Raw genomic sequence first — 12,615 nt, forward strand, 5'->3', positions numbered from 1 at the left:
ATTTGGATTCTTCCGTCCAGGAAAGATCAATTGTCGACTGATTGCGGAGTATACAAAGTCGAGAGAGATGAGATGAGAGAGACTAGAAGATTTTCCTGTGTGACACGTGTCCCTTAAGGACGTGCTCAAAAATATGAGTGCATTACTCTATGAGGCACATTTTATCTTTTTCTTTCATCATAAGATACTTTCTATTTGGAAGACACTTTTTCAGAAAACAAGAGAGATTATAGACTTTTTTGCCCTTATCGAAGTGAAACGGTTTAGAGCATCCACAATGGTGGACTTGCTCTTGGAATCCTTAAAATTATTATAGTATTTTTTTTGTTTTTTTTTTTTTTGAATAATCAAGGACTCCACAATATTTTTTGTGTCCAATGGTGAACTCCTTTAGAAGTTCTTGGAAATAAATAGTCATCAATAACATAAACAATAAAACTACTTCTGAATCCATTGTCCCTCCTATGAAGAATCTACTGTAAAACCAATTAGAATGTGTCACAAAGAAAGTATACCCAAAGTATGAAACAACTTCTCTGCTCCCATGCTCATTAGAACGCAAAGAAAGTATACTGTAAAGCTTCCCCGCTGTTCTGTGTATTGATGACAGTTAAGGATGTGCAACCTTAGCTTCTTATACTCCCTCAGTAGTTGGCAGATTGTTGTTTTGCCTTCCCCAGTTTCACCAACAAGAAGAACAGGCTCACGCAGTTTATAAAAACGTTCAATGAGAAAAAATAGTCTCCACATACTTCGAGTCCAGGTGACTATTTTGTTTTCCCTATAAAAGATTGAAGTAGCACCATAGAATTCAGCTCACATTGACATGATAAAAACAAGCTCGAAAACAAAATGATTCAATAACAGAAGAATATGAGGGGAAAGGCAATTACAGGGACAGAAACGTTTGGAATAACCGAGTAGTACTTAAAATTAGGACCTGTTCCAACGCCAATCTCCAAAACCTTTTCTGCTTTTCCCACCAAATTATCGAAGAGTTTCATCTTGTAACTCGAAATCTAACAAATACACAAGCACAATAAACATTCACAAGATTGAAACAATCCAAAAGGCCTAAAGAACAGAACCCAGAAATGACAAAATCAAAACCCAAAAAGAAAAAAACTTCCACAAAACTTCTAAACAAGTCAAGCAACAATTGCAAACGCTAACTAAAATCGATAAAGAAAGGGGTTATTACCAGACTTGGGAGTGATCCAAGCGCATCTTCTACGGCCATCAGAGAAGCAATCACTCGCCTCTTCATCTCTCTCCCCTTTCAGATTCCTTCTCAAAGAAGATGAAGAGTTTGACCCGCCACGCCACAGAGCCCTCTTCCCGCTCGAAGAAGAAGAAGACGCAATACTCAACGGCTACGACTCGTACGAGGAAGAAGAAGAAGAAGACGCAATACTTCAAAATAGTTCCCCACCAATGGCAAAAAGCTTTAGACTAAGGGATCGTTAAGTGTAGAGAGAAACCCAAATGGAGGAGGCAAAAAATCAAAACTTTATGAAAATTAAAGAGTAAGAAGATGGTACCAGAGTGAGAAGGAGAAGAGGGAAGAGAGACAATGGGCTGGGTGTTTTGATTCGCGGAAAAGATGTTCTTCGCTTTGCCCATTTGATTCAGAAAGTTTGACTGTGAAATCGGCAGAGAAGAAGATGAAGAAGAGAAAGAAACAGAAGAAGACTCAATGGCAACATGCCACGTGCACTAAGGATTGGGTCCTTAAAACCCTTATTTACATACTGATCCTTAACTATATTAGCTTTAATATTAATATTATAATCAGTTAAACATAAAAGTAACAGTTAAGGATTTGTCATGAGTCTCCGTTGCAGATGGTCTTAGTTAGAAAAATCCAAGGTCGTAGATGGGGTTGGAGTTTATAAAGGCCACAAGATCATAAAGTCACAGATTAATCTGACGGTTCAAATTAAAATAGACAATATAGCAATTACTTTTTAAAAAACTTTACCCTATCATCTTTTTAACGTTATTTATTCTGTTATCTAATAGGTAAAAACATATATAACATATGAAATAAAAATGTATATCTTTTTATCTTTATTTTGATATCCATATATATATATATATATATTAAAATTTTGAATTTTAATTTGTTGTATTAAAGAAATGTGGATGGGGGAGTTTGTGTGGATGGGAGAGTTGTGGATGCTTTGCGTAGAAACTCAAATTAGAGTTAGAAATGAGATTTCATGGACATGTACAATTAAATGAAATTCAAGATGTAGACATAGATGAATGAAACAACGTGAAAAAACTTTTTATATACAAACTAAAATGGTAGTATATCATGTGAACAAATTATAATATATAATATATTGTTAAAATATGCTAATTTCATATTGAATCTTTGTTTCATGTTAAATGAACAATCAAAAAAATTTACATTTTACAATTCATATATTTCTCGCTTGTTTTTAGTTTGAACCAAAAACTGTTTTGCAGACAGAATTCTCAATCTTAAAAAATGTTGTGGATGACTAATGGTGGACACAAAATTTTGTGAACTAATATCTTACTAATTAGTGAGTTTTAAATGTTGTAGATGAGTAATGGTGGACACAAAATTCTCAATCATAAAAAATGTTGTGGACACAAAATTTTGTGGACACAAAATTTTGTGGACTAGTATCATAAAAAAATGTTGTGGATGGGTAATGGTGACACACAATTCATATATTTCTTGCTTGTTTCTAGTTTTTATGTTTGAACTAAATCGAGAGGAGCTTTCTTCACGTTTTAAGAATTTTGGAGATAAAAGCATGAATAATCAAAAGGTAAAGGACCAGAACTGCAAAAATGTAAAACTTCACCATTGTTGCTCTCAGCTTCCTGCGACCAGAGTTAGCGGCGGTGGTGGTCCGGCGCAGTTTCTGTTACTCGTGATTCTGACGACCAGAGATTGCGGTGGTGGTGATGGTCCGGCGCCGCTCTCCACCGTAACTCTTGCCGAATCAAAATAACCCATCTTCTCGTAAAGGCTATCTCTTTCCCTTACATGAAAATAAAATCAACTATCATCATCATCCGTTTAGGACATGAACCAAACAATCATCAAACCTCAGTTCCAAGTAATTCAGTAAGAGAGACATAGTTTGTGTCAAATAATCATCTTTGACGTTTTCAGACAAGAGCATTGCCAAGCACGCGTACAAATTTAACAGTGTAAAAAAAGTCATAACCTTTCGGACAAAGCTTAAAGAAAAGAGAAACCTCAAAGGTTGCTTGGGGTTTTTAATTATGAGAAGGTTTCCGGAAACCAACACCTCCGAACCGATTAGCCGCCTCTCTCTGACTGACTCGAACTGTGTCGAAATGTCGATCTCGACTCGGCCATTGAACGAGAGATACGAGTCAAGGTTCAAGCATCCATGCTTAATTACAGAGCCAGATTCTGATGGTTTGTCCATGGAAGAAGTTCCATGAATTGGAAAAGTAATTTTGAGTTTTCATGGAAGAGATTCCATGAATTGGGAAAGTAATTTTGAATTACCATAAAAAATTAAATTTTAGGAAAATAATAAGACAATAAATAATGTCGCTCTTGTTAGAAAAAAAAGAGATTTCATTTTATTCTAGTTAAGTTGAGGGTATAAGAGACAAAGACAAACAAAAAAGTGTGTTGCAAGCAGAAAGTGCCTTAGAGTGTATTTGCAAAGTAAAAAAAAGTGTCTCTGAGAGTAATTTTTTCCAAAAATATCTTAGCTAAGGACGTCCTTCGCTGGAAATGTATTAATTGGATTTTTTTGATTTATTTTTGGCCAAATAATGCATTAAGACTTTTCTTAGAAGCACCAATAATAGTGCTCTAAGAGAACTAATAGTAAACTATCAGGAGGAACCACCAATAATACAGAATAAACTTTGTTAACCTTTATTTAGGGCCATCCCAAGAGCGCCTACGTTAATTGACAAAGAAACCGTTCACATAAATGAAATGTACTTAAATTTCACATTCTTTATCGTCCTATATATATCCAATCACCGACTACTACCTGATTCATATCAAAGATTAAAACATCAATAACTTATTACAATTTCTCTAATAAAAAATGTGGACGATCAACAAGTTTTTCTTCCTTCTTCCAGTTGCATTCATGGCCGTGTTCGGTACAGCTCAAACGTTACCTTCGCAGCCTATACCTGGACCGGACCCAACAGATTGTATGTCATCCCTGTATGCTATTCCCAACTGTCTCCAAGAAATTGTCCAATCGTTTGTAAACGGAGAAATCGGGACTATTGGTCACTCTTGTTGTCATGCCTTCTTGGGTCTCAGTGCAGATTGTATTACTGAGAGGTTTGCCTTCGCTCCCGACTTCCCTCCGACTCTAAGGGATCATTGTTCCGGACATTTATGATAATAACAATTAATGCCATTATCCTTTCGAGTCTTCGTTTCAAGGGAGTTTATTGTTATTATCCGACATGTTCTAGGTCATAAAGATTTGCTATAAACAAAATTTACTGTTTCTGCTCAAAAAACAACTTTTAACTGCCATATATATTTTGTTGTTAAAAAACTGCCATATTTCATGTTGATGTAAACATCTTGCGTATAACTAAATAATAATAAGGACAATTTCATATTTATGGACTTTGGTCCAAAACCTCGTGATAATATGAACAAGTTTGGCTTTGAATTGATTGGTCACGTTAATACCACTCTATGTGTTACTACCTTGTACACGAAATATCTTTCGTGTATGCAAAAGTAAAAAAACAGACTTATAAGTATATCATGTTCGTCTTTCGCATTGAGTTCGTCTGATTCAAAAGGTGGGGGCACAGCATTTACAGATGAAAAGAAGAGAAAAAGATCACTGCATTTTTCTTTATTGTAAGAAAGATAACAGAGTATATTTTAAAGTTCATGACGAAAGGGAGTGGAACGCGTTCTTGCAAATGAAAGAATTGAACTCATTGGCACTAATAACCGTAACCTAGGTAAAATCTTGAACGAGACATACTTCAAATAATCAAATAGACTTAGAAACATCAAGGATCACTCGTTATTGAGAGACCAACTAATATCAACCTTGAAGTGTTATTACTGACTCTTGGAAGTTGGAAGAGAGATACATACGTCTGTTCAATTCACCAACCTTAACAATAAAAACACACATGGGAGGACATAAGTTAATTTATTGACGGTTTAATTATTGAAATTATGTGGAGATGCCCACGAGTTTAGTATAGTTAGTCTGTAGCTACCAATGATGGGATTTAGATAACATGATTTTCGTGGTTGCTTTGCAGATAATAATAACCATTGACACAATACAAGAATATTCTTTTAAATTTTCCATCTAGATAGGAAAAAAATCATTTAAGTGATTTTCTAATGGAATTTTGTTTGTTTTTGGATTTTTCTTTTTCTAATGGATAGTCTAAAAAAATCACAAATCAAAGAAGTCATAACTTTTATTTTAATAGAATAAAATGTTATCATCCTTTTATGCTCGCATTTTCATCAATAGTCTCACTCATTTATGCTGATACCGAGATGGTTAAGGAAGTTGTCAACATACAGTTATTAGAATAACAAATCAATTTAAGTAAGACAAGAAAAATATCAAGAAAAAATGATTATAATACTAAACAAACTGTGTTAATTAACCTGTATTCGGGGTCATCCCAAGAGTGCCTACGTTAATTGACAAAGAAACCGTTCACACAAATGCAATGTAATAAGATTTTACATTTGTTACACGTCCTATATATATCCAATCACTGACATTCATACCAAAGATTAAAAAAACACTCAATAACTTATTACAATTCTCTTATCAAAAATGTGGTTGATCAACAAGTTTTTATTCCTTCTGCCAGTTGCATTCATGGCCGTGTTCGGTACAGCTCAAACGTTGCCTTCACAGCCTATACCTGGACAGGACCCAACAGATTGTATGTCATCCATGTTTGTTATTCCCAACTGTATCCCAGAAATTATCCAATCGTTAGTAAACGGAGAAATCGGGACTGTTGGTCGTTCTTGTTGTCATGCCTTCTTAGGTCTCAGTGCAGATTGTATTAAAGAGAGGTTTGAATTCACTCTAGAAGAATTCCCTTCGGCTCTAAGAGACTATTGTTCCCGACAATGATGATAATAACAATGAATGCCATAATCCTTTCGAGTCTTTGTTTCAAGGGTGTTATTATTATCCTACATATTCTTGGTCATAAATGTGCTATCAAACAATGTTATGTTTCTGCTTAAATAACAACTTTTAACTTCCATATTCCATACTTCCTGTTTTTCTTTTTGTTACACAGTTACATACTTCCTGTTGATGTAAACATCTTGCGGATAACTGAATAATAATAAGGATAATACTCTTTTTTTTTTTGATAAAAGGGATAATACTCTTTCTTTTAAAATAATGTATGTTTTTGAAATTTCACATATTAAATTTTAACTACAAATACATAATTTTGTGATTGTATATTTTCTATAATTTTTAAAAATACATAACCTTTAACTTTTGCGATTACTTGAAGTCCTAGCTGAAGCGTCTTCTCCCCAATAACTAGGACAAGGACAGCTGCACATCACTGCCAAAAGGAGACAAACTCTACTTAAGAAAAAAACAAAAGTTGCAACACTAACCAAGATCCATGTAGAAGCTTACACATGAGTTTTTTAAATATACTCTTTCCCTTTCACAAACTTGTATATTCTAGAAAAAAAATTGTTTTAAAAAGATCTTTTTTTTATATTTTCAATGAATATTTCAGTAACTAATTGCAAACTTAAAAAAAAATTGCACTGATTAAATTTTCATTGGCTTAAAATTATGGAAAAAAATATTCACAAAAAAATGCAAACTTAATGTGTTTTATTAAAATATGTGAAAAATATGTGACAAGAAAAGGACCTTATGCTAGAGGCATTTCCAGCTGTAACAGTGCCTCCATTCTCCTTCAAACTTGCACGGAGTTTCCTCAATTTCAGCATCAAACTGAGATATTAAGGCATCATACATGCAGCAAAGCATACTATTTTTTTTTTACTAATTTAGTTTTTATTTCGTGGTGTTATCTAAATCATCATTTCCATTTTTGTGACTTGTAATGCCCTCATACAGTAAAAGATACAAAAACATGGATAAATTTCTCAATTAAAAATTCGTTTGTGTGAACATTTCTTCCCACGAATAGAAAAGTGACGAAGTTATCATACCTCTGGGATTGATGGAATCTGTTGAATGTGGCATCAGAAAAACTACAAGATGAAGTCGACTGGTTAAAACTTTTAATGTGAGTGAAAGTCAAACAAGGGACCCTTTTGATCAAAGAGTTAATGCAGAGATGCTAAGGGATCGGTTACCTGATACTTCAAAACAGAGTGGGCGCGAAGAACAGAGGAAGAACAGAGGAAGGTGGAAAAGAAAGTGACTTGTTCTGTATATGATGACTCACAATCAATTCTACAATATAACTGGAACAGAGAAAGACGGAAGAGAGTTTTATAAGTACAGAGCGTTGCCGTTGGTGAATTAACGACGATGAAGCGCAACACGACGGCTATGAGATCTCTGCATAAAGAAAAAGAACTTTATTTAAAAAAAAATTAAACTATTGATCAACCCCTTATGCTAAACTATTACAGTGTGGGTTGGTGTAACATGGTCCTGTTTTGTCTGCACATAACATAAGCATCTTATTGGTCAGAGAAATAGGCTAGCTGAGAAGAAGGCTAAGGGTCAGGCCAGAAAGGCAAAACATTTGGTATGGTTTTGGTTTTGCATTTACTCACCTTTCCTTTTGTTTTCTCTGTCTGTTTGTGGTTTTGATGATGAGTCAATGTCTAGTAACAATGCGTTAAGATATGCTGAGAATTAACAATGTTAAACCTGCAAAACCTTTTGGTTTCCCAGGAGAAGATGTAATGATTTCCTCATTGCTGAATAATTCTTATGATTGATTATGTTTTGCTGATAGTGCAAAAATAAGTTGAAAGCAAGATGATGTAACAGCAAGATATTAAAAAGAAAAAAAAACACAGAAATAAATATAGAACATGGCCTCTCTCTGCTCTCCTACATTAGAAAAACATATGCGGATTTACATATAAGTAACAACATGTATACATTCCTCCTCTTGCCTTGGGCTACAATAAAACAAAATTCTAAGGATCTTTGCTCCTCAGTCCGTTCAAGAGTTTCACTATCTATTCATATGCTTAAGAAGCAATGAAAGGAGGAAACAAAATGAAACTGGTGATCCTGAAACTGCCCTCTATAGATACATCTCTTTGTCTGATATATATCTCCACTTTATGGGCTTCTTCAGTAGCTTCTTGCAGGGCTCATCGGGTCGTAATCATAAGCTTCACCTGACTTGACAAACCGTCCCTTCACACGCCTTCTCACATCAGCCCTTTCTTTCCTAGACACATACCTCACTCTCTTGTCAAACCTACTCACACAAAACATGTACAACGTTAGCAATGCTTATACTTCACTCCCATTTCCAAATGCTTTAAAACTTACTTGCGAGCCTTCTTCTTTTCCTTATAACGCATAACAGCGTTGTTACGTGTTGTTGTTGCATGTGAGGAAGCATTAGTCTCCTCCTGTGATGTTATCTCTCTTGAAAGCTTCTGCATAGATGACGCCCCACAGTCACTAGTACTGTCTCCCATGACGACAGAGAAGGATATATTCGAATGTGCTGGCTGTGATGAGAAGCAAATGATTGGCTCGGTTCTACAAGTCATGAAAGAATCTTCAGATGCAGCATTGCTTCCTGCTGGCTGCTGCTGCTGCTGCATTGCCTTCGAGCCTTCATGTTTCTCGAAAAGACTTCCAATTCCACCATGTTCGAAAAGATCTTTTGAAGAGTTGTAAGCTGTGCCAAAGAGCTCGTCGTACTTCTCAAAAGCCAAGTCCATTTCATTCATAATGAGATTGCCACAGAAATCATCTTCTGATACTCCAAACTCCTGCAACCAAAAGAATAACAAGAAACATTTAAATAACCGAAACGGTTTTATTAAAATCTGATTTATACAACTTAAATCGATTTAAACCATTCTAAATCAGTTTAAACCAATTTAAATTCGTTTGAAACCGTTAAATTTGGTTTAAATTCTCCTAGTTCCGAAATCACAGCATGTTAAATTAATTTCGTCCCAGCGGTTACTCGAACTGGGGACCCTCTGACACAATGGTCAGGATCCTTTCCGGTTGAGCTAATAACCTCTGGTAAAGTGTTTAGTTACAGCCAAGCTATTTTTGAACATTGTATGGAGAAACTCATGTACATTACCTTAGCCAATGCAGAACTGGTTCCAGGCTGATCTACATTAACATTTTGTACGTTTGTTTTATCCTCTCCGGTGCCTTCATCTATAGTCATCAAACCCATTTCTTTCTCACAAGCAGATTGTCCAGCAGAAGAGAAATCCAAATCCATACAGAAAGACCATATGGAGGCAAGCTCCTCGCTAGAAGGACAACCAGAATAGCAGTTGAGACTTTGTCTTTTATGTTGTGAAGTAGCATCATTGTTGTGGCCTGACCAGTCACAGTTTTGACAGAGAGAAACCCTCTCATCGCTGCACCGAACAGAAGCCGGCTGAGCATTGCACCGCTCACATATCAAAGTCCGAGAATGACGTTTAGACAAAGCGTTAGCCGAGTGAACGTTACGGTCACAGGAGAGACACAAACACGCTGCATCCGAGCGGCAATACACCATTGATCTTTGTTCATTACAGAAGTCACACATATAACCCATTTTTATTTCAAAAGTAAACTAACGTTTGGTTCCACCTCCACGCTACAGAAAGCAGAGTCCTTCCACTGATCAAGAATTAAACCGTTTCTGTTAGTCCTCTTGACTTAGATACATTATATAAAAGTAAAGATTGCATCTTACAATCAAAAGCAAGTCCAGAATTAGAAGAAAGATTCAATCTTTTGAACATTTCTTTAATAAAGGTTGTAATTTTCTATGAACAAAAATCAAACGAAACAAAACAGAGTAAAACAGAGCAAAACAGAGCAAAACAGAACAGAGACTGCTTGTTATCAAAACAGAACAGAGCAACCAAAAAAAAACACAGAAAGATTAGCTAAAGCGTCGAACTATCAACCTTACAGCACATCAGAAGAGTTGATATATACATAAAAGAGAATCATAGAGAAGAGCAACATAGATCCATTTCTAGATCAGCCAAAGAAGAACTCACACTCAAATAAAAACACAAGAGTTTAAAGATAATAAGAACTCACGTACGAGAGAGATCGTCTGAGTATCTTCGGTAGCAGAAACAACAACGTTTTCAACAGGAAGAAGCTTGGGAAGAAATTTAATGTTCTGCGTGTGGAAAAGGGTTAAGAGAGATGGATAGATAGACAATGGGTTGGGTTGTCCTCAATGGGACATGTAGGCATGTGACATAAGATAGAACTATTAAAATTTATGGGGAAAAAGTGAAAAAAAAATTTATTTTTCGAGAACCCTACAGATATTTTAGGTGTGTAATCTCACGCGCTTTGGTGTAAGGAAAAAGAGTTACACTCGCGATTTAGAGTGTACACGTCAACCTTTTTATGCTCCTTTTGGATGCTTTAACGCTTTATTTCAACATAGTCTTTGCTTTGACCTTGCACAACCAAAATATCTGTTCCGTCTTTTTTTTCGCACACTCACATGAACAAATATCTTTTGCCTAAAAGAAGTGATATTTATGTTAGATACGTCTACACAGAAAGATATTTGATGTAATCTGTAACCACTGACACGCAGTGTCGGTATCTACTTTTAAATTACTGTCTACTCTTTCCCTTTTTACCAATAAACAATGCATGTGCAGTGTAGTGACTGTAGTCAATTTATATAATGCGCACCATGCAATTGATTCAACCAATACAATGGCATTCCACTAGAGAGAAAAAGTCTATCTTTACAAGGCTTCCCTACATTTGATGGTCCTTCATGACTTAGTTGCTATCAAAAAGGGCTGGCCCTGATTAGTTGTCACAGTAAGTTTTTTTGAGAAAAAAAAATCAGATATGTTAAATTCCAACGGTGACACAGATGATTATATTTGTTTTGATTGGCGTACATTGCACGGTTTGTGTTCCACAACTCATGGGCATGCACATCTAAAATTTAAAAGGTTATAAATACTAAAGTCAATTTTTAATATTAAAAAGGGGTTTTCTAAAAAAAAAAAATATATATTAAAAAGGACAATTTGAAAGTCATACTACATATATGATAACTTTAAATTTTGGAAACCAAGTATTGATGGTTCAACTTACATCATGTAAATGCAGATTAGTAGCTCTATAATCTCTAAGCTGAAAAATAATCACAATCTTTCTTTCTACTCTAACCTAACCAAGAACATGAGGCTCATGCTTTGGTTTTTCTTCCCATTGGTTAGAAAATTGTTTTGGTAGTTAGAAATCAAGTTTCACTATCTTTCAACATTGTTGTGATTCCTCTTATCTATTCTAGACCTCTTAAATGACACAAATATTCTACGTACCAATCTTGAAAACTAGTCTGGTCTCAACTCCAAATCTATCTAGGTTATCAAATAACTTAACAAAAGATATTTAAATTAAAAGGCACTATATGCTATGGTATAAATATTTCTCACTCAACTTTCCAAGCATAAAGAAACAAACAAAAGTCATGCAATGTCCCATAACCACTTGATGCCGAGTTGTATCGACTCAAAGGACTACTCCCTCCTCCACTGTCTCCTTCCTCCGTATCGCTAAAGTACTCATCTACCATCCCTCCAACCGCCACAGGCTTAAACACAAACAACCCTGAACTCGCTGTCGACTCTGAACGTCCAAACAACCAATCATGCACATCGTAGTACACCATCACATGAGTTTTGTCCACCAACACCATCTGGTTACCCCTAAATTTCCACTGCAGATTCCTCACGTGCACGACCATGATCCCGTCCACGCTTATCCACATCTCTGGATCGTCTCCACCGTGTGAGCTCTCCACCACCACTTCATGTTCCTTTCTCTGCTCGTCGAATCTTGTGCGAGTTGAAAACGTTTTCTTCCCAAAAATACTCTCTTTCTTGAAATATATAAACCCTTCGACCAACGCGGGTCTTGACTTGGTCCGCTTGTAAGCCTTGTGCTTTAAATCACCCATTAACAAAACAACCTCTTCATCAGAAACTATTGCCACGTAATAATCTGACATCGGCTCGGGGCTACCGTTTCCAGACAGTTTAGCCGACCGGAGATCCCAGAAGACCTCCACAAAGTTTCCTTCCACGTCGAATGACTTTGATCCTCTTTTGCTCCAGAACTGCCACGGCTTCACGAGATCTATCTTGCAGCAATAGTTCATGTCGTTGTCTAAACTCGAGACCATGACGGTGAGGGAATGGTTCATGAGATTCTTGGACCACAAAACAGTTATGTTCCGAAAGAAACCCGCCACGTGAGCTTGATAACCGCACGTGACTGTGCTGTGAGGGGTGGGGGTTGCAGCTGATTTGAGTTGTGCCACGGTCTTTGTGGTGTCTGTTATTTTAGCTGCAAATGCCGTAGGTTGGCTTCCGATAGATGGGATTCGAAAAGATAACAT

At 36.0% G+C, this 12,615-nt stretch overlaps 4 protein-coding genes across 5 annotated transcripts; 1 reads left to right on the top strand and 3 right to left on the bottom strand.

The window, feature by feature from the left end:
* Positions 1 to 2,451: 2,451 nt before the first annotated feature.
* On the bottom strand, positions 2,452 to 3,573 carry LOC130495937 (uncharacterized). Its single transcript, XM_056987581.1, has 2 exons — positions 3,244 to 3,573; positions 2,452 to 3,023 (listed from the first exon to the last, which is right to left on the bottom strand). Exons 1-2 carry the CDS (start codon positions 3,438 to 3,440, stop codon positions 2,855 to 2,857), a joined length of 366 nt encoding a protein of 121 aa, XP_056843561.1. The 5' UTR covers positions 3,441 to 3,573; the 3' UTR covers positions 2,452 to 2,854.
* A 449-nt stretch (positions 3,574 to 4,022) lies between these two features.
* LOC130496041 (uncharacterized) lies at positions 4,023 to 4,619 on the top strand. Its single transcript, XM_056987783.1, has one exon. It carries the CDS (start codon positions 4,083 to 4,085, stop codon positions 4,389 to 4,391), a length of 309 nt encoding a protein of 102 aa, XP_056843763.1. The 5' UTR covers positions 4,023 to 4,082; the 3' UTR covers positions 4,392 to 4,619.
* Positions 4,620 to 7,998: 3,379 nt separating this feature from the next.
* LOC108812061 (zinc finger protein CONSTANS-LIKE 10) lies at positions 7,999 to 10,424 on the bottom strand. 2 transcript variants are annotated; one of them, XM_018584208.2, is made up of 4 exons: positions 10,276 to 10,424; positions 9,304 to 9,839; positions 8,526 to 8,977; positions 7,999 to 8,451 (listed from the first exon to the last, which is right to left on the bottom strand). In XM_018584208.2, the coding sequence occupies exons 2-4, from the start codon at positions 9,772 to 9,774 to the stop codon at positions 8,322 to 8,324; spliced, it is 1,053 nt and encodes a 350-aa protein (XP_018439710.2). In that variant the 5' UTR covers positions 9,775 to 9,839; positions 10,276 to 10,424; the 3' UTR covers positions 7,999 to 8,321. The 2 variants fall into 2 exon arrangements, with proteins under 2 accessions (XP_018439710.2, XP_018439711.2); XM_018584209.2 differs by having other exon boundaries at positions 10,272 to 10,424.
* Positions 10,425 to 11,551: 1,127 nt separating this feature from the next.
* Positions 11,552 to 12,615, bottom strand: LOC108812063 (uncharacterized). Its single transcript, XM_018584210.2, has one exon. The coding sequence runs from the start codon at positions 12,613 to 12,615 to the stop codon at positions 11,647 to 11,649; it is 969 nt and encodes a 322-aa protein (XP_018439712.1). The 3' UTR covers positions 11,552 to 11,646.

Source organism: Raphanus sativus, chromosome 6, assembly GCF_000801105.2.
Source record: "Raphanus sativus cultivar WK10039 chromosome 6, ASM80110v3, whole genome shotgun sequence".
Classification (NCBI taxonomy): Eukaryota; Viridiplantae; Streptophyta; class Magnoliopsida; order Brassicales; family Brassicaceae; genus Raphanus; species Raphanus sativus.